Source organism: Elephas maximus, chromosome 12 (genome assembly GCF_024166365.1).
Source record: "Elephas maximus indicus isolate mEleMax1 chromosome 12, mEleMax1 primary haplotype, whole genome shotgun sequence".
NCBI lineage: Eukaryota > Metazoa > Chordata > Mammalia > Proboscidea > Elephantidae > Elephas > Elephas maximus.
In genome coordinates this window covers 61357144-61378412 of record NC_064830.1, presented here as the reverse complement: position 1 = coordinate 61378412, position 21269 = coordinate 61357144, and the positions used below count along the sequence as shown (strand labels likewise).

General features: G+C 46.9%; 1 protein-coding gene across 8 annotated transcripts in view; it reads right to left on the bottom strand.

Annotated features, from left to right (window-relative positions):
- Positions 1 to 21269, bottom strand: part of NAA60 (N-alpha-acetyltransferase 60, NatF catalytic subunit) — a 49497-nt gene that overhangs the window by 5707 nt on the left and 22521 nt on the right. For 5 of the 8 annotated variants that reach the window (XR_007519596.1, XR_007519599.1, XR_007519601.1 and 2 more), the window contains exons 2-3: positions 3596 to 3711; positions 530 to 659 (exon numbers count right to left, since the gene is read on the bottom strand). Coding sequence is in view for 1 of the 8 variants with exons in the window: in XM_049903540.1 (XP_049759497.1) it covers positions 530 to 659; positions 3596 to 3705 (240 nt within the window). In the remaining 7 variants the exon portion in view is untranslated. Of the gene's footprint in view, positions 1 to 529; positions 660 to 3595; positions 3712 to 15792; positions 15898 to 21117; positions 21209 to 21269 lie in introns of those variants that run through there. The other 3 variants (XR_007519598.1, XR_007519597.1, XR_007519602.1) reach the window with 3 other exon arrangements.

The following is a 21269-nucleotide window of genomic DNA, read 5'->3' as shown; positions in this document are numbered from 1 at the left end:
GACAAAACTACCCTGTAAGAAACCAACTGGGGGTGAATCTCATATTCCAGCTTGTATTCTGAAGGCTCCTAAGACAAAGGGCGATTCTATTACAAGCTTCCCTTGGCCTGTCCGGTGACAGTGACCTCCAACTCATCGCCACACAGACTTATCTCTTTTTTTGGTGAAAATACACACACTAAAACATACACCCATTCAACATTTTCTACACATACAGTTAAGTGACACTGGTTACATTCTTCGTATTGTGTCACCATTCTCGCCATCTCTACCCATATTGTCTTACTATCATTAACTTAGACTCCATTCCCTGACCTTCTCAGGGGTTTAGAGTTACTATTATCAATTTGATCTCATATACGTAATTCTTTGGAAGAGCATGTTGCTCAAGGTGAACATTCTTTACTAGCTAAGCTAAACTACGGTTTAAAGATGACTTCATGGGATAGTTTTGGTTCTAGGTTTAGAGATATCTCAGGGCAATAGATTCAGGGGTTCCCCCAGCACAACAGGTCCAGTACAGACTTACCTCTTTATGTATCTTGGTCCTACTTTTTATCTCAGCTACTATCATTCCCACGATGGCACCTCTGTAAGTTGCAGCGAGGGAAAAGAACTTCTTGTTGGATGTGATGTCATGATACCATGAGTCTGGGTACCTGACAAGGAGAACACACTCAGGTGAACCCTGCCAAGGTCAAGTCCAACTAAAGTCGGTGCTTCGTCCATTAGAAGCTCCAGGTTGCCTCCGTCCACCGTGGTGAGGTGGGTAAGGAATCTGCCCATTACTCAGTCTCTACCCAGCTGGCATGGCTGTCTTCTCAAAGCTGTCATATCTAACCTCTGTTCAGATAAAAACAAAACCAAACCAGCTGCTGCGGAGTTGACTCCAACTCATGGCGACTCTATGTGTGCCAGAGCAGAACTGTGCTCTCAATGGAGTTTTCAATGGCTGATCTTTTGGAAGTAGATCGCCAGTCCTTTCTTTCTGAGGTACTTCTTGGTGGACTTAACTTCTAACTTTTGCGTTAGCAGCTGAGTACTTAATTGTTTGCACCACACAAGGACTCCCTGCCCAGATGTTGTTATTGTGTGCTGTCAAGCTGATTCCCACTCATGGCGACCCTAAATGACAAAGTAGAACTGCTGCGTAAGGATTCCTAGGCTGTAATTTTTACGTAAGCAGATCGCTCGGTCTTTTCTCTTACAGAGTAACTGGTGGGTTCGAACCAATGACTGTTTTGGTTAGCAGCTGGGCGCTTAACCAGTTGTGCCACCCAGGGACTCCTTGCCCAGGTAGGGCTGGGAATTTCTGATGGGAAAGATGATTTTACAAGACACAAGACACAAGAGGAAAAAAACCTCCAATGACATTGGCCCTGCGAGGGCAGTGCCCAGAGAGTCCTCTAGGGCAGCAAGGCAGCTTGTTTCTCGGTTGGATGAATTAAGGTTTTAGGGCCTTTGGCCACCCACGGACCCTGGAAGTCTTTCGACATGAATCCTGTAAGGTTTTTTTTTTTTTTTTTACAACGGAAACATTTACACACATTTACTGAAAAATGTTCAGACCTTTTCAAAATCATCCACTGTATTTTTTTTACATTCCCTTAAAGTATAATACACCTGCAAAAAGTGCATAAATCATGAATACCACCTTGACTAATTATCACAAAGAGAACACACCAATGTGACCAGAACCCAGGTGAAGAAACAAAACTTTACCAGGGTCCCAGAAAACCCTATTGTCCCCCTCCACTCACTGCCTTCCCCCAAGGTATCACTCTCCTGACTTCCGACCCACAGAACAGTGCTGCTTATTTCTGAATTCCCCATAAGCAGAATCATACAGTATGTACTCTTCTGTGTGGGAGGTGATGCTGAAGACAGGGAGAGGCAGTTGGGGGAGTGCCAGGTTCACAGCTGAGTGGCATCTGGGTTTAAGGAAATTTCTGGACAGACATGAGGACAAACCCTCGAGGGAAATGCATGGCCAGGGCTGCAGGTGCTAGTCACCAAGACCCGGGCCAAGATCCTCAGAGGGACACCAGGAAGAGAACATTTAGTGTGAATACCAAGGACACAGTTGTTAAAAAGTACAATTCAGCCACAGCCAGACAGAGACCCACACAGTCAGAAGGGCAGAGGAACTTGGGATTTTATAAGCACGTTTTGTCTTAAAACTGGAATAGACCTGACAGGTTTGTCCTGGATGCCTTTCTGGAGAAGGGTGTCATACCCTCGCAGCGACACAGCACAGAGGTTCTTTGCTCTGCTATGCAGAGGCTACTGACCACCCTCCACAAGGCTGTCCTCCAGGGTCCGAGCATCGTCCAACCTGCCCTAGTCCTCTATCACGGTTCTTGTCTTTTGTCCCCAGGAGATAGTCACCGGTCATGGAGAGGGGTGCAGCTGGGTGGCCCTGAAGCCGAGAAGGGGTGGCTGATGTCACAGCTGACTCCTCCATCTTCTCTGGAAGTAGAGGCCTCATGCCCATGAGAGCAGCAAGGATGGGGGGGCAGGATGGCCGCACCGAGGCCCACGACCAGTTTGGTACCACTCGGTCCCCCATGGGTCTCAGCAGGGTTTTACTTATGTACTTACTGGTGTTTTTTCTTCTGGATTAATTTTCAGGAGTGAAATTGCTGAGCTGAAGAATTCATTGACTTTTTCACTCTAACCTTCTCAAAAGGCTATAACAACTCCCACTTCGATCAGCGACATACAAGAACCTCCCTGTCCCAGTGTTCCTGCCAGCAGCAGTTTCAACAGCAAACTCGAGGTTAGGATTCAGAACCAGCATGATCGTACTGATATTTTTGAAGTTTACTTCTATTTTTCTCACTGCCAAAGTTGTGTGTATTATAGGAAAGTGCAGAGATACAGAAAATTACAGACACTAATGACCTCCTGGAAATCCTGGTGGCATAGTGGTTAAGTGCTACAGCTGCTAACCAAAGGGTCAGCAGTTCGAATCTACCAGGTGTTCCCTGGAAACTCTATGGGGCAGTTCTACTCTGTCCTATAGGGTCGCTGTGAGTTGGAATCAACTCGACAGCAATGAGTTCAGGTTTTGAATGACCTCCCTGCCCCAAACTACTGAAAACACCGTTACATGGTATATAGCCTCGCAAACTCTAATCTACGGGCGTGATTTTAAATAAAAACAGGGTCACTGTACATACTGTTCCGTAATCTTTTTAAAATTTAGTATCTCGTAAGAAATACTTCTTGTCAACAAAGACCCCTCTTCCATAGGTGTTCTCCCCTGGCTGGATGGTCCTGCCTCACACGCTAATGCACGTAGTCTTACTGTTAAGATACTTAGGTTGCTTCTGCATTTTCCAAATTGTAGACAGCACTGCACTAAACATCTTTGTAACTAAAGTTTCCTAGCAAAGCCTCTCAGGGAACTCTTCTTTAAAAGAACATGATGTGGTGGAGAGAGTCCCATAGTGGCCAGTGAGCAGGGCCTGTGCTTCCTGACAAGTGAAGGGACTCGGGGCCACCCGTGCCTTTGCAGTCTGACACCACAGCCCTGGGATCAGAGCCTCTTCCGTGGGTTCTCCCCCACCCTGTGACTGCAGGCCTCACTTACTCGATGGGGAACCAGTCGCTACAGAGGTGCTTCACAGTGTCTATGTCATCGTGGCACAGGAGGCGAAGGCTGACCTCGCTGAGGGCGCTGGATGGCACCACCTCTGTCATTCACACCTGTGAGGAGAGCGGACAGCGTCAGGGGTGGCCCACCTGCACCTGCCATGGCCTGCTCCTTTTCTTCTCCTCCTAGACTTCTGTTGGGAGGTAGGTCAGGTGGGAAGAACCAACACCACCTCCCACGTATGCGCGGTCTCTTCAGCGAGCACTGAGGTGCCTGTCCCTCACAGTAATCCCATGTGCCAGGTGTCACGGGCGCCCCCCCCCACTCTGCAGATGAGGAAATCGAAGCTCAGACAAGAGAAGGGGGAGGATCACTCAGGCTCCCCTCACTGCCCATGGGATGCTCCCTGTCTCTGGGCTGTTTCTCTCTCCTCCTCTCAGGTTTTCACCATCAGCTGACCTCCAAGCCCCTACAACAGCCCCACTTCTCCCTGGCTAGTCCACGTTGCACATCAGCTATTTCTCCACTGCAGGGAGCACAGCAGGAGGCCCCCAGCCCCACAGCAGCCAGAGGGGCTAGGGAGGGGCCACCTGGATGTCCAGGGAAGCAGCATCACGAGGACTCAGTCACACCCAAGTCTTCCCCAATCCAGCAGATGCAGACACGTGGACAGAAAAAAGTACTTTCAGAGACATGGAACAGTCCAATCAGGGGTTGGAAGTTATCAAAGACTCTTTTAAATCAGGAAAATACATTCAACCCAGGATGCTAACGGAGCCGTCCCCCTTGTTTATTAAAAGAAGAAAGGTGGGAGGAAGGGAGGGAGGGAGAGAGGCCAGACGAAGAGTAAGAAGCGGGGGAGGCAGGAGGGGAGAAAAGAAAACCAAATGTTGGGCTCTGATAAAAGAGAAAACAAAAACTTTTTTATTCATGTTGAAAAGTGGTCATTAAAAGGAAAAAAGCTGATTAGATAGGAAACATTCAACCCTCCAAGTGAGGGGTTGTTGGTGTACCCTACCCTCTTCTCTTTTCTCAAGGTTTCAGGGGCAGTGAGTTTAAGTCAATGGAAGGGGGACAACTCACAAGAGGGTGAGAATGGTTGCACAACTTGAAGGATGTAATCAATGTCACTAAATGGTACGTGTAGAAACTGTTGAATTGTCGTATGTTCTACTGTGTATATTCTCAACAACAACAAAAATAAAATAAATTATGGGAGAAAGAAAGAAATGAACTGCACATTCGCCTTGTCTTTTCAGGAGGCATTGTATAGTTCATCCCCTGGGGTTGAGAAGAGGTTCTTTTTTTTACAGAAGAACAGCAGCTAATAACAGCAGAAATAATGACAGAATTAGCAAATCACCCTATGGAGCCACACCAACAGAAAGAACAGTCCAAGAGGAATCATCAAAGGTGGTTAAATGCATGGGTGGAAGTTGTTGGGGAGCTGGGGCAAGGCCAGGAGGCAAGCAAGCCCCCAGAGGCCTTACTAATCGCAAACAACAACACTTTTCTCTCCCTCAGATCTGAGTGAACAAGCTCCATTGCCGACCCCGTGGCCCTCCTGCTGCAAGTGCCTACCGTGAAGGGCCTGAAGTGTGGGCCTTTAACCCAAAAGAGCCTTGAGCCCTAACTTCACATTTCTAGAAAATACCCAGCAGACAGGAACGAGTTAAAGGACCCCTGTAGCATAGGACAGACACAGAATGCACGACATTCTAGAAGACAATGGGCCTGGTCTTTTCAAAATCTCAATGTCATTAAAAAAGTGCGGCAGGGAACCATAATAGATTAAAGGAGGACCTACAACTGAATGGGAATGCATGAATCCCTACTGTTGTTGGGTGCTGTCAAGTTGATTCCAACTCATAGCGACCCCATGGGACGGAGCAGAACTGCCCGATAGGGTTTCCTAGATTGTAATATTTACGAAAGCAGATGGCCAGGTCCTTCCCCCTCGGAACCTCTGGGTGGGTTCGAACCACTGACCTTTTGTTTAGCAGCCAAGTCTTAACCACTGCACTACCAGGACTCCTTGAACCCTTACTAGGAAAAGCAGAAAGTCCAGACAACATTTTGGGGAAATTTCAGCATGGGCTGGAAAATAAATGAGATTATGAAATTATCTCTGACGTTCTTAGATGTGAAGGGGTAGAGTGGTGATGGAGGAGGAAACCATTCTTAGGAGATGCATGCTGAAATATTTTGGAATGAATCATCATGAAGTCTTCAACCAACTAAATGGTTCAGGAAACAAACAAGCAAAACACTCACCACCCATGACTGAAGCAAATATGACAAAACGCTATCAACTGTTGAATTGAGGTGGCCGGTAGGTCTAACACCGAAACTTGTAGTCCTACATGCTCAGTTTTTCTGTATGTTTTAAAGTTTTCATGATAGAAAGTTTGGGGATGGCAGGGAGGATCCTGAGAAAACTGTTGTTAACTTGCCTAAACTTACATAGGAACTACGGTTCTGCCAGTTGGCACCATGACTCCCCAGGAGATGTCCAGAGGTCTGAGGGGCATATCATGTCATTAGTTTTGAATAATCCCATCCAAAATGCAGCCCAGCACTCTACCAGACGGGACCAATTATTCTGGGTGAAGGGCTGTTACTCTTACTCCAAGGACTCAAGTGTGAGGGCTCAGGGACTCTACCCCCAAGAGCAGGTGAAGCCTGCCCAGCTTGTTACATTCACCCCTCCAAGTGAGGGGTTGTTGGAGTACCCTACCTCTTCTCTTTTCTCAAGGTTTCAGGATAACCACTACCTGACAAACGGAGGGATTCAGACACTGAATGTGGCCTCTTCTGTGTTGTCCTTAGCTACGTCGAGTCAGCCCCTGACTCGTAGCAACCTGAAGCACAATGGAACAAAATGCTGCCCAGTCCTGCCGCATCCCCAGGATCATCTGTGGATCAATCGTTGTGCTCCATAGGGTTTCCACTGGCTTATTTTCAGAAGTAGATGGCCAAGCCTTTCTTCCTAGTCCATCTTAGCCTGGAAGCTCCACTGAAACCTGTTCCGCATCATAGCAACATGCGAGACTTCACTGAGAGACGGGTGCGCATGAGGTGCATCGGCCCGGAATCGAGCCCAGGTCTCCCGCATGGAAGGCGAGAGTTCTACCACTGAACCCCACTGCACTGCCCTCAGCCTCTTCTCTAGTCCTAGCTAATTAATCTCTCTGAGTGTCCTCTGTAAAATGGAAAAGATCAGTCCTTCACAGGGTTATTCTGACACTGGAATGGCCTGTGGATGTCAGGGTACTAGGAACAGTGCTCGGCACGGAGGAAGCGCCCATCAACATCAGCTCTGACTGCCCACCAGCCCAGTACCTGGCACAGTCCAGCTCTCTCCCACGGACATCACCTACTCCCTTGGCCTTTTACAGGACAGACACTGACATTCTGAGTAGCTTTGCTCCAATTCCTAACTTAGGTCATTATCAGCTCCTACTTCAGTATTGGGGCTGCCAAGCTAGCTCAGGCTAGTCTTCATCAGAAGAAGCTTTTCTTTCTGGACTTGACCATCTCCTTAGCCCCCAGAGCTCTGGATCCATACACTGCTTCCCTCAGACACTTTAAAGAACTGTTATCTGGCAAAACACACAAAACAGAAATAAAACCTCTTAAGAGCTACAGCTGAAGGTGTTATTAACCTTGCTAGGGGTGTCAGCAGCATTGTGGTTACGTACAAAAACATCCATATTCCTCAGAGATGCACACTGGATATGCAGGGGCAACTGGAATTCAATTTAGTTGGCACAAAAGTGGCAAAATGTTAATAACGGTTGTATCTATGTTGGATATACAACAGTGCGTTGTTCTACTCTAGTGGAAGCTTGAAAAGGTTCCTAAGTAAAAAAAAAAAAAAAGCTTCTAACCTCCACAGAGACTGGGTTTCAGATATGCATAGCGGGTTTTCCAGATGACTGAATTAAAGTCTGCTGGCATCAGGCACCAAGAGCTCTGAAAGGCAGTCCCATGTACTGCAGCAAGCACAGAGGGCCTCTATGAGTTTCATTACTGGGAACAATGAGCTCTCAACACTCTGAATCCCAGGTGGGTGAGCACCTGGTTCAGAAGATCTATTGGTGGGAGGGACCCTTCTCAGGACCCAAGTTAACCAATGCTCTTGAACTTCAGACATCCAATCAGCTGAGCCCTGATGTTTTCTGAATCAATGGCAGATATGTTCTTGGAGATTTGCACCACAAGAAAGTGCTCACACCAGTGCGTGCAAGCTCTAAGCAAGAGCTATAGCAACAAGCACCATCAGCTAGTTCCCTATCAGGGTTGGAGGGATGAGGGCAAGTGGTGCCGAAAACAGCCAGTGGAGCCAGGGTCTGGGTGCCCAAAGAGCGAGAGAAACTGTGCAGAGGAAGCACCAAGGAGCATGGCCTTGACTCTTGGTGGAGGCCTGGGGCAGGGGACTGACTGAAGAGAGGCCCAGCAGACTTTCTGAGTGGGAGGAACTACTGTGTATCTTAATGGCAGTGGTGGTTACATACGTTTGTCAAATGCACACTTGAAAGGGTTGCCTTCATTGCATTTAAAGCTCAATAAAGTTGGCTTTACAAGACGCTTCATGGGAGAACTATTTTAGGTGAAGGGAAAGACAACTCACAACACAGGTGAGGTCTGGACAACTGGACTAAACCAAAAGCAAGTAAGTTTCCTGAATAAACTGAATGCTTCGAAGGCCAGCGTAGCAGAGGTCGGGGTTTGGGGACCATATATAAGTTTCTGTATGAGAAACTGGCTTGAACTGTAAACTTTCACTTAAAGCACACACACACAAAAAAGATGGTTCATAGGGAGGCAGAGAGCCATAATAAATTGGCCTCTCCTCTGTGCTGGGATTTATACATTTTTCTCCCCAGTATCCTTGGAACCAGGCTCTTGAGCAAAAGGGCAGGATTTGTTCCTTGTCCAACTTTTCAAAAAAAAACACTGGGCTCCAAAACACAAAGCTATTTGTGGATTCTAGCATCCCTACTCAAAATACTTGCGTGTTTTCAAAGGCCAGTTCTTTACATGCCTTGATTAAAAACAGATGCCCAATGCAACTATCCGAGGGTAAAATGCAGCAGGTTATGGAGCCTGGTCTGCCCCAGCTGACTGCAGAGGGTGGAGGGGGGCAGGAGGGCGTTTGGAAAGGAGATCTGGCGGTCTGCGTGCCCATGGAAGAAAAGAAGGAAGGGGTGGTGTAAACAGGGTGAGTCTGGAGACAGAGATGGTGTGGGGGAGGCTAGCTTTGGAAGTAGCTGGAAGACCATGAGGCCCCTCTGGAATGTGAGCTTCTGCAGATGCAGGGTTTCGGGGCCTGAAAAACGCAATAATCATGAGCTGCAAGCTCTCTTACCCTTAGGATGGATGGGGGAGGGAATGAGGAGTAAACCATGGTAGATGCAGGACACCACCCTGCTCATAAGAGAACATCATCAGTAAAATGGGCTTGGGGGCTACAAACCCTTCCACAGCTTCTTGTTCAAATGAGCAGCACTGATGGGCGAGCAAGTCGTGTCCACGGCAGTCAGAGCCTCTTTCCAAACGTCAGCAAAGTTTCAGAGTAGGAAAACAAGTAATTGATAGAATGGCAACAAACACTCATGCAGCAGCACGCTATCTCCAAACAGCCTCCCTCTTGAAGATTGGATTCATCGTGCTCAGAGGAGCCTGTGTACTGGCCACGTATGATTTAGACACGTCTCTGCAAACACAGATAGATAAAACCAGAGATTTCCATTTGCATGGAATTCTAAAACTGGATAAAGGAACCTACGTTGAGGGAAATCAGAAAGTGGTTAAGGGTGAGGGGAGATTGAAAAGGGACACAAGGATACTTTCTGAGGGGATGGACGCGTTCTACACCTCAGGGTGGCTGCGAAAACATATGGATTGGCACACTTCGGATCTGTGCGTTTGATTCTAGGTTAATTACACCTGAATTAAGAAAACAAAAAACAAGACCAACAGGTGGTTCTGGCAAGGTCCCAGGTCCAGATCCACTCTTTCCTTTGGGGCAAACATTCTCTCACCCTTACATTCCACACTGAGAATCCACTTAAAAAACCCAGTGCCGTCGATGACTAAGTCCACTTAGTCATCCATTTATCAGAAAGCTACTGAAAGACCAAGCCCTGCTCTAGCCCTGGGTTGCAGCAATGAGCAGAGTTGGGAATACCTGACTGTGCAGGGGTGGCACCCCCACATGGGGCGGCATTCTGGGCTACCAATACATAAGCTTTCCTGCCAAAAAACCAAAGCCAAACTCATTGCCATTGAGTAGATTTCAACTCATAGTGACCCTACAGGACAGAGTAGAACTGCCCCATAGAGTTTCCAATGAGCAGCTGGTGGATTCAAACTGCTGACCTTCTGGTTACCAGCCGAGCTCTTAACCACTGCACCATGAGGGCTCCAACTTTCCCGCACCATTACCTGAAACTCACAGAAACCACTCCCTTCATTTAAGGAATTCTGGGGCAAACGGGGCACATTCGTGAGCACAAACAGTGCAGTCAACCCCACCAGGCTGGGCAGAGGGGTCAAAATGACCACATGAGCAGGGACAGCCCTTTTCCCCAGATGCAAATCAATCCCCTCACATACTCCCCTAAACCTCAACCAAAACTCACAGGGTCCTAAGAGCAAGGAAGTGGGCTAAACTTTGGCAATGTTTTATCCTATTGCAGTGGCACCTCTTCACTGAAAACTGCAACACAGAAGAAAGCCTTCCGTTCCTCTCAAAGGGAGACTTCAAGCAAGTGGGCTCAATTGGGTTCCACTTTGAAGGTCACCTGAGGGGCTGGGCCTCTGTTGGGGGCCAAGTGCAGACAGTATGGCCCCTGGAAGCTGTGCTGGTAGGACCCTTGCACAGGCAGGCTCTGGGGTGTGAGGGCTTCAGGGTGCTGGTGCCCAGTATGGATCCTACTTCCCCCAAGGGGCTACCAGACCTCAGCCTCCAACTCAGCTTGAGCCTGAGAAGCGCTGTGGAGCTGGGGAGGAGGTCCCAGGGGAGAGCCCTGGAATAGTCAGGGCAGGTGAGTTGAAAAGGCTCCTGGGACCCCACCCAAGAACAGAGCAGAAAAATGCTTTCTCCCAGCACCTGGGATCTGGGAGGAGCTCCCAAATCAGAGTTCTTGGTGGGCTGGGGGGAGGGGCGAGGGAAGAGGCCTGAAACCTTCCAGCGAATTCTCACACACAGGTGAGAACCATTTATTTATAACTGCACTAAGGGCCTATGGAGCAGGAGGCCAGGGGGAGGAGAGGCTAAGAAGCTACCCAGACCTGGGCTCAGATCAAGTTTCCACAGACAGGGCTGCAAGGTGGGGATCAAATGTTCCTCCTAGGATGAGTGTGAGGCCTGGACCCGAGGGCTGCCTGGGGACGTCTGCAAATGGGAGTCATTGCTGCCAGGGGCCCATAAGCTTGGGGTACTGACCCCTCTCCAAACTCTTCAGGACAGAAAGGCAGAGACAAACACCCCAGAGCAGTTCAGGCAAGGCATCTCGCATTCATTAGATGCTCAGCTCTTTACCTGTGCCCTGTGTCTCAAGAAAAGACAGGGTAAATTTTGCTCTACATCTAAGTTTTCCACTTTGGTCTTCTATCTCATGTCCGCTGTGACCAGATGTGGAGGACGTGTCCTGCGCCACTATGCATGTACTCCACCTGGCCCTCCCAGCCCTGGCACAAAGCACTTCTGAAGGCACCAGGTCACCTTGGTTGTTCTCAGGACTTACATCAGAGTAGTTCACATGTACCAGCTGCCATCGTGTCAACGCCAACTCATGGCGACCCCGTATGTGTCAGAGCAGGACTGTGCTCCACAGGGTTTTCAATGGCTGAGTTTTTGGAAGCAAACTACCAGGCTTTTCTTCCGAGGCACCTCTGCATGGACTCAAACCTCCAACCTTTTAACCGTTTGCATTACCCAGAGCCTCCCAGAGCCATTTGGACTGGCGAATTTCTACAAGGAAGACCAACCACGCTGTGGGAGGGAAGTCAGAAGGGCTACTCTGCCTTTTGGGGTCCCATTCGGTTTGGAAGCACCAGTCCAGGTTTGAGGTGACAGGAGGATTGAGGGGAAGAACGGAGATGAAGGGATGTAGGAAAAAAAGCGAGAACGCTGAATAGGTGCCCTCACTGTCACCTGGCCTGAGAGCTTCAGACGAGCTTCGTATCCCTGTCAGACAGAATGAGGGTGGAGGGCGAGCTGACTGGGGGGCCTCTGCTCCAGGCTGTCATGTTCACACTGGTAGACAATCAGGGTGTAAAGCTGGAGAAAAGTGAGGCGTGGCCTAGAAAGGCTCCAAAACACAGCCTGGAAGGAAGCACCTTTGCCCCTGACACTTTATAAATTAATCTGGATCTCGGTAGGATGCTGCTGACAGGGCAGTGCCCAGGTTATAATTCCTAATCAGACCAAGTAAGAGGGTCCACCAGAGCTCCTAAAAATCAAACACCTATGCTCATCCAAAAACTTCGCCAAAGGAGTAAAAAGATTACCTACAGACTGGGAAAGTTTTTAGCGATGACCTTTCCGGTCAGCGCCTGATCTCTAAAACCTACGTGATACTGCAAAAACTCAACTACAAAAAAACCAATGGACCAATTAAAAAATGGGCAAAAGATATAAACAGACACTTCACTAAAGACATTCAGGTAGCTGACAGACACATAAGGAAATGCTCATGGTCGTTAACTATTAGAGAAATGCAAATCAAAACTACAATGAGATTTCATCTCACTATCTCACTCCAACAAGGCTGACATTAATCCAAAAAACACAAAACCATAGAAGTTGGAGAGGCTGTGGAGAGATGCAGCCCCCAAATTCTTGTAAAAAGGCCAGGCTTAATGGTCTGACTGAGACTACAAGGACCCCTGTGGTCATGGCCCCCAGATCTTCTGCTGGCCCAGGACAGGAACCATTCCCAAAGCCAACCCTTCAGACAGGGATTGGACTGGACAATGGGATGGAGAGGGATGCTGGTGAGGAGTGAGCTTCTTGGATCACGTAGACACTTGAAACTATGTTGGCATCTCCTGCCTAGAGAGATGTGAGGGTAGAGGGGGTTGGAAGCTGGCAAAATGGACATGAAAAGAGAGAGTGGAGGGAGGGAGCGGGTTGGCTCATGAGGGGAGAGCAATTGGGAGTATGTAGCAAGGTATTTTTTTTTTTAGCAAGGTATATGGAAACCCTGGTGGTGTAGTGGTTAAGTGCTACGGCTGCTAACCAAAGGGTCGGCAGTTCGAATCCGCCAGGCGTTCCTTGGAAACTCTATGGGGCAGTTCTACTCTGTCCTACAGGGTCGCTATGAGTTGGAATCGACTTGAGGGCACTGGGTTGGGTTAGCAAGGTATGTATGTTTTTGTGTGAGAGACTGACTTGATTTGTAAACTTTCACTTACAGCACAATAATAATAATAATAATAATAAAGGTCTACCAGTTTGGTTTAAAAAACAAAAACCAAAAAACCGCAACAGAAAATACTAGCCAGTGTTTTTCGGGGTTGGGAATCAAAGAGTAGCCAAGTGTATTTGTTTAATCAGCATTCTGATTACATCCTGGACTGGGTGCTGTTTAACAGAGGATAGCCAACCAGGAGCTTGTCTGTTCCTCCAAGGAGTTACCTAAATGGTTGCAAGAAGCTCTCAGCCGTGCTTGGGGCAATTGCGTGACATGGAAACAGTAGTTTTTTTTTTTTGGGTAGCTCCTCAGTTTAAAAGGAAAAAGGACAGTCACAGAGGAATCTGATTTCAGACAACCCAAGATGCCCTGTTGTCCCTTCAGCCTTAGGGTAAGGTTCTGCAAACCAGCCTTCTGTGTTCGGCCTTTCTTCTCTTTTCATTTCCTTTTACTGGCCTTTGGTTGTGAGTTTTGTTCCCCCACCCCTCTCGGTTTGCATTTAAGCTCCTTCAGAATCAGATAAATATTAAATATGAAAGTGGGTTAAAAAAAAAAAGTATGAATCCAAACAGTCAACATGAAGCAGGCAGTCATGAAAGGGTTATTAACCATCCCATAATAGTTGTTTTTCAGAAAAGTCTACTCTTGCTACATCTTTGTTACAACTTTTACAGCACTTTACCATGACTAGTCCAATCCCCAGCTTTCCTGTCTTCTCCTGGCAGAAGGCCAAGACGCAGGCACACTGACTCTGAAGCTACCCTTTACATGACCTTCCTGGGGTGGCAATAGCAAGCCACTGGCATCTTTTCAGTGCTGTGCACAGTATTTTTAAAGCCGTGCACAAAACCCTGTTCACTAAAATTATGCGGACTGTGCACACATCACAAGACTGAAGATCCTCCCCTCACTGTTCATGCATATGTAAGTCACTCCCTATAAAAGGAGCAAACCTGCCCTGGTTCCCGGAGCTGGCAGCCTTAGGTCATGAGATCCTACCTGTCTTCCCAGTTTGCAAACTGTGAATAAACCTTTCTGCTCTTCCAACCCTGTGTCTGGCTGACTTCAATTCGCTAGTCTGCTGGACAAGAGCCTATTAGTTGACGGTTTCAAACATTTACCCCAAAACATAGACGAGAAGGGGGGAGGAGGCAGGGAAGCTGGATTAATGGAAGCGGAACAACAATAACAGAAATATGAAGAATATTGAAAATGTAACCAATGTTACTGAACAATATCTATAGGAATTGTTAAGTGGGAAGCCAATTTGTTGGTAAACTTTCACCAAAAACTCAAAATATTTATTTAAAAACAAAAAAGGCAAATTTGGCATAAAGTGTCACTTGCTCATTAGATTAACTTGTATAACTGAAATGAGTTTTTAGAAGTAATTTCACTGAGCTTCCATTAAGGGGGACACAAAAATTTGGAAACGGATAAGGGTGACGGCCGAACAACAAGATGAACGCAGTGTCAACGGAACTATATGCCTGAAGACTGCTCGAACAGCAAATGTCTTGTTACATACACATTTATCACAATTAAAAAAAAAAAAAAGAATTTAAACTCCTGTCAGCCTCTGGAATCATGACATATGTTTGTATTCCATGTCACTCGTTTCCTTATTATTTGAGCTTTGGGACAATGAGCGTGGGTTATTTTTATAATCATAAACACTGTTAGGTGGTATGTGAGAATTAGCAACATACATTTATGTCAAAATAATCTCGGGCTGTTTTAAATTAGTAGCAACTTGGGGATTTTACAGTGTATCTTCAAATTATAAGTTGAATTATTATCCATTTGTCCCAAAATAGCCTCTCCAAAGCATCGAAATTTAAATCTTATACCTGGGAACAGCTTGGCATTTTGTGTACTGATGCCAGAAATAAATATTCTGAACACAGATTCAAAGTGGTAATGAAGCGAAGAGGAGGTGGTTGTGGACAAGGATGCAGAACAGACCTTTAAAGTATTTTAAAGGGTTCCTGTGTAACCATTAAAAGATAATTTAAGTGGCCATGTAAAGTTTAATTTTTTAAAGTCTTTAGAAGTTTTAAGACAACATATTATTTTCTTGAAGGAGGGAATGCTATTTTTAAATCTATTTTTTTTGTTTTTAAATTATGAAAGTAATACATACTCATTGTAACATAAGAATTCACGCACAATATAAAGTAAAATTAAGAATCTCCTATTCCCTACCTCAGAGGTCCCTAACCAAAACCAAACCCATTGCTGTCAAGTCCATTAGGACTCATAACAACTATGGGGTCACTATGAATCAGAATCGACTGGATGGCACCCAACAACGAAGGGGAAGCACAGTGATTTGGGCTTAAGGGTAAAAGAGAAGAGCAGCAGAATGGCTGACTAACAAGACATTCTAAGCAAAATCAAGAACAGAAAGAACAGTCTCTGAACATTTCACGACTAGAGCCAGAACAAGTCATCTTCCAAAAAGAAACAAGTTGGAAAAAAAAAGTATCCAGCAGAAGTCTCATGAATGCTACAAGCATGATGGAAATATTGTTGCATTAACAGTTTCCAGAGAGAAGTTCTTCTCAGGGCCTAAAAGAAAATTACCCACTCTTTCATAAAATGAAAATGCTTTCCTCTAACAGATATTTTCAAGATGGGCTAAAATTTCAATACCTTGAATACACGAAACAAAAGAGAGGAACACAATTTGATTTTAAACAACTACACAATGAGAAACAGAACTGGAATAATTTTTTAATGTGGTCTGTTAAAAAGACGACAAAATACCTTTCTTTGGTCTTCCTCGGGAAGCAAAAGGAACAAAGTTTCCCAAAATTTGTTCTGTGTCTCTTTCCACAGTCACCTCCTCTTTGCTTCATTACCGCTTCGAACCTGTGTTTAGAACGTTTATTTCTGGTGTCAGTTCCAAAATGCCATGCCATTTCAAGGGTATGGAGTTTAAAAGTCAGCACTTGGAGAGTCTATTTTGGGGCAAACAGTAATTCTACTTACAGTTTGAAAAGACACTTAATCTCTTAAGATGCCACACTCACAGGTGGTTCTCGCCATCAGTTTTTGGAGTGTTTGGCCCCTTCGCCATATGTGCCCTGCCTAAGCCAGAGTCAGTCTCAGGGAAGAGGCCAGTAATCTGAGGTGCTAACAGGACTGAAGGAGGGGCTCATTGACTCTCACTTGCTGTTACTCTATGCTGTGGCCACCCTGGGGTGATGATCCTGTTTCTGCCAGCCACCGCAATGGGCCCCTTGGGCTCCATCATGCACTAGTTCAGCTGTTGACATGAACCCCAAAACCACTTCCTGCAGAGAGCTCTGGCTCCCCATTCAGAACCCCCTTCCTGTCATGCCACAAGCACTGAGCAAACACCTTAATGACACCTTCGAGTCAGTTCTGACTCACAGCGACTCTATGCACAACAGAAAGAAACAATGCCTGTTCCTGTGCCATCTTCAAAACTGTTGCTATGTCTGAGTCCATTGTTGCAGCCACTGTCAATCCAATTTATTGAGGATCTTCCTCTTTTTTACTGACCCTCTGCTTTACCAAACATGGCGTCCTCCTCCAGGGACTAGTTCCTCCTGATAACATGTGCACAGTACTTGAGATGAACGAAGTCTCACCATCTCGATTTTAAGGTGCATTCTGGCTGTACTTCTTCCAGAACAGATCTGTTTGTTCTTCTGGCAATCCATGGCATATTCAATATTCTTCACCAACACCATAATAAAAGGCATCAATTCTTAAAACCCAGTCAATTCTTAGGTCTCTCTTATTTGATGTCCGGCTTTTGCATGCATATAAAAAAAAAAAGGCGACTGAAAATACCACGGCCTGGGTCAGGCGCACCTTAATCCTCCAAGTGACACCTTTGCTTTTTTCACACTTTCAACTTCACACCCAGGTATCAGTCTTACTACATGCTCATTTGGTTTTCAGACACATAACCCACTGCCATCAAGTCAATTCCGACTCATAGTGACTCTGTAAGTCAGAGTAGAACTGCCCACAGGGTTTCCAAAGTTATAATATTTACGGTAACAGACTACTGTTGTCTTTTTCCCACGGAGCCGCTGGTGGGTTCAAACAACTGACCTTTGAGTCAGCAGCTAAGCTTGTAATCACTGCACCACCAGGGCTCCTTTTCAAACATATACCCCCCCCAACAAAAAAAGAAAAATCACTCCTGTTGAGTCGAATCCAACTCATAGTGACCCTATAAGACAAAACGGAAGTGCCCCATAAGGTTTCCAAGGCTGTAATCTTTGTGGAAGTAGATGGCCATGTCTTTTCTCCTGCAGAGCAACTGGTGGATTTGAACCGCTAACTTTTCGGTTAGCAGCCGAGTGCTTACCACTGCACCACCAGGGCTCCTTAGTCAAACAATAACCCATTGCCGTTGAGTTGATTTCGACTCATGGCGACCCTACCTGGCAGAGCAGAACTGCCACCATAATGTTTCCAAGAGTGTAATCTTTATGGAAGGAGACTGCTACATCTTTCTCCCAGGGGGCAGCTGGTGGGTTCAAACTGCCAAACTTTCAGTTAGCAGCTGGGTGCTTAGCCACTGCACCACAAGGGCTCCTATTTCAAATGTATAGGTTTCTCAGATTGGCAGTACATCTGTGCTTCAGGTAACCACAAACTGTCCTGCCAGCCAGCTCCTACCAGAGGTCATGCTAAAAAGGACGCTATTTAGGGACGGAGCCCTGACTCTAGAGTTATCAAAAGTCCTTAAAAATATTTGCTGGATCAACTCCAGCATTTGGAGTCAGCCAGATGGAGACCCCAAACTTCCAGCATCATTTTGTAAATCGGCATTTCACTTGGGAGCACTTCCTTCACATGGATGGAAGCAGAGGTAGTTTCCATTCAGGATTCCACACCCAGCCTTGCTTTATGCCAATGGGGAACTGATATGTAAAAGCCATGAGGAATTTGTGGGTTCCTTCCAGAGAGGTGTGGATGGGTGATGATGGAGGTGAGCTGTAGACATGGAGGAGCCACCATTTAAAACAAGATGTTGCCTGATAAGCAGCCAGCCTTCAATGCCTTGAACTCCAGAGTTCTAAGTCTCTTTTCCACATGGTTTCCATTGCCTGTAATGATGCTGCATCCATCTGTTCTAAACACATCTCAAGCCATCAGAGGCCAAACTGCTGCCCACAGGCACCCTGAAGCGGGGACAGTATATCTGGATCGTGAGCATCCAGTCAGCAACGCCAGCACCACCCTTCTCCGTCTGCCTAAATCTCGTCTCAGGTGTTATCTTTTATCCCTCAACTCTCCTGACACCTGAGAATTTTTGTCCATTCTGGTCAGAAGCCACTACGTGCAGTTGCTAAGCAACTTACACAAGTCACAGCTAAAGATACTCTCCACACTGGCTGTAAGTGGGTGTGATTAAAATAAACACGGTGACAAAGTCACTTCAACTTACAACTGGGTGAGGCTCAAGGTAGGACACACATGGACTTTTTCTTAAAATCATCTGTATTTTTCATTCTGGCATACTGACAGCCAAGGAGCCCTGGTGGGACAATGGTTAAGCACTCGGTTGCTAACTGAAAGGTCAGTGGTTTGAATCCACCAGCACCTCCACAGGATGTGGCAGTCCGCTTCCATAAAGATTTACAGCCTTGGAAACCCAATGGGGGCAGTTCTACTCATCTTATACAGTCACCGAGTTGGGATTGAGTGGATGGCAATGGGTTATACTGCCAGCAGACCATCCCTTGACTTTGTCACTTAATAGGTTTTAACTGTCTTCGTAGAAACCTGGCACGTTTGGACACTCAGGGAGATGCAGCTTAGCAAACCACAGCCTGATGGAGGAGGGGATCACACACATCCCATTCTTACAGAGCCTGTTTGCGCATTAATTCTGGTGGGTACAACATCCTGAAATAGAGAACATGAAGATCTATGTTCTGCCATGATCATCTATCCAGTTGGAAAGACCACTGGGATTTATATTTCAGTTTCCTCTAGTCATTAATTCCATCTACACTAATCAAAGCAATTCAGGGACACCAAACCCCTCTTAATCCCATGACGTTCAAGACTCCCCTGGCAGGCCAGTACTATGGCCACAGAACTTCTAACACTTACCTCTCCATCAAAAACAGTGTCACAAAAGGTGCAAACAACCAAAATGTCCATCAACAGATGAATAGATAAACAAAATGTACACACACAATGGAATACCACTCAGCCATAAAGAGAAATCAGGTCCTGATGTATGCCATTACACAGATGAACCTTGAAATGCTTAGGGAAATAAGTCAGTTACAAAAGGACAAATATTGTATGATCTTACTTATATGAAATAAGCAAATATATAGAAACCAAAGATTATTAGTGGTTACCAGGATCGGGAAGGAGCCCTGGTGGCACAATGTTTAAGTGCTTGGCTGCTAACCAAAAGGTCATCGGTTTGAACCCACCTGCAGCTTTCCAAGTGAAAAGGGGTGGCAATCTGCTCCTGTAAAGACTGCAGCCTAGGAAATCCTATGGGGCCGCTCTGCTCTGTCCTGTACTGTGGCTATGTCTGAATCAATTCCCAACTGAGGCAATGGGTTTAATAGCAGTGGGAGGGAGAGGGAAGAGGGAGTGCTTGCTTAGGGGACATTGAGTTTATATTAATGGTGGTGGAACGATTTGGAAAAGGACAAGGAGACAGCTCCACAAATTGGAGAATGTAATCAATGTCAATGAATTGTATCTGAAGAAACTGCTATGATAACGGTATGTTTTGTCACGTATATTTTTACCACAAGCAAAAAAAAAAAAAGTGTCACAATCTGCCATAGGTGACCTTGGGAGTGACATAAGTTTCCCTGTTTGGTCAGCTGAGCATTAACTAGAGGTTTCACGCCTTCAGTGCTCTGGTGAAAACAAAACATCTGTAAAATAGCAATGTTCTCTCCAGTTCTGATGCTCAGAAAATCACCACTCCAGCCACCTGGGGGAGCTGGTCTATTAGATTGTCCATCCTTTTCCTACACGATAGATAAGCACAAACTCAAGGGCTTGGCAGAGTGAAAACAGATTAATGAAGCAACCGATGTCCACCTTTCCTGCAGGGTAACTGCTTGCCTGACTCCCAGGCCTGGGTTCCATCACCCGCGGGGCACACAGGTATTCGGCTGTTCATTATGACTGGTCCAGTGAAGGCCCACAGCCTCCCCAAACTTGTTCCCAGCCAAACCACAGAAGCTACAGGTTTCCTCTACTCCTTGAGGAGTAGCCAGTTGGGAAGAAGGGCAAAAGGTCCGAAGGAGGAGAGAAGCAAGAGGTCCCAGTTGGGATATGATCTGCACAATCTGTCAATTTACAGGCAAGGAGGTAGGGCTCACAGGAGATTAAGACAGAGCCACTGGCTCTAAGGAGTTCACAGGGCAATCAAGGCAGCAGATAACTACAATCCGTGCAAACAAACAGAAAAAACCAAACCCAGTGCCGTCGAGTCGATTCCGACTCATAGCGGCACTATAGGACAGAGTAGAACTGCCCCATAGAGATTCCAAGGAGCGCCCGGCGGATTTGAACTGCCGACCCTTATGGTTAGCAGTCATAGCATTTAACCACTACGCCACCAGGGTTTCCAACAATCAGTGCAGTATCAAAAGAGAAGCATGAGCCAGCAGAGGCGGGAGTAGGGTAAAGGCCCGATCCGTGATCTCGAGCGAGACCCCAAAAAGTAGCAATGATAATTTCCACTAGTTCCAAATGTCTCTAACAACTCGTGTTGGGGTCCAGCATGGAAGTGCCGCCAGGCAAAAAAGCGCTATGAAATAACATTAACATGTTTTAAGCCCCTCCTCCGTCTGAGTTCCCGCTGTCTTCTCCTCAACCCCCCACGGCCGTCACGGAAACTAGATTCTAGGGAGGACTGGACGCCCGAGGGGCACGGGGTGGCGCAGAAACGACACGACCCTCACCCCGGGCTTTCTTCTGTAGGCCCTGCTCGTCCCCAGGCCCCCACCCCGGCCCGACCCTGGTCATCTGGACCCCCAGTCCCACCTTCACAGAGAGGTGCCCGCCCGGCCCAGCCTCCCAACTGCCCCGCCGGCCCGCACCAAGCCGCCGCCTCACCTTGGGCGGGAGCCGGCTGCCGCGGAGGGCGTCGTGAGGCTCAGCGCATCCTGGGGTCCCAGGAAGCCGGGGAGGAGGGCCGCGCGGAACCCGCGACGAATTACGTAACCCGCAGGGGCCGCAATCAGGACGGAGGCGGTGGCCCGCGGGAC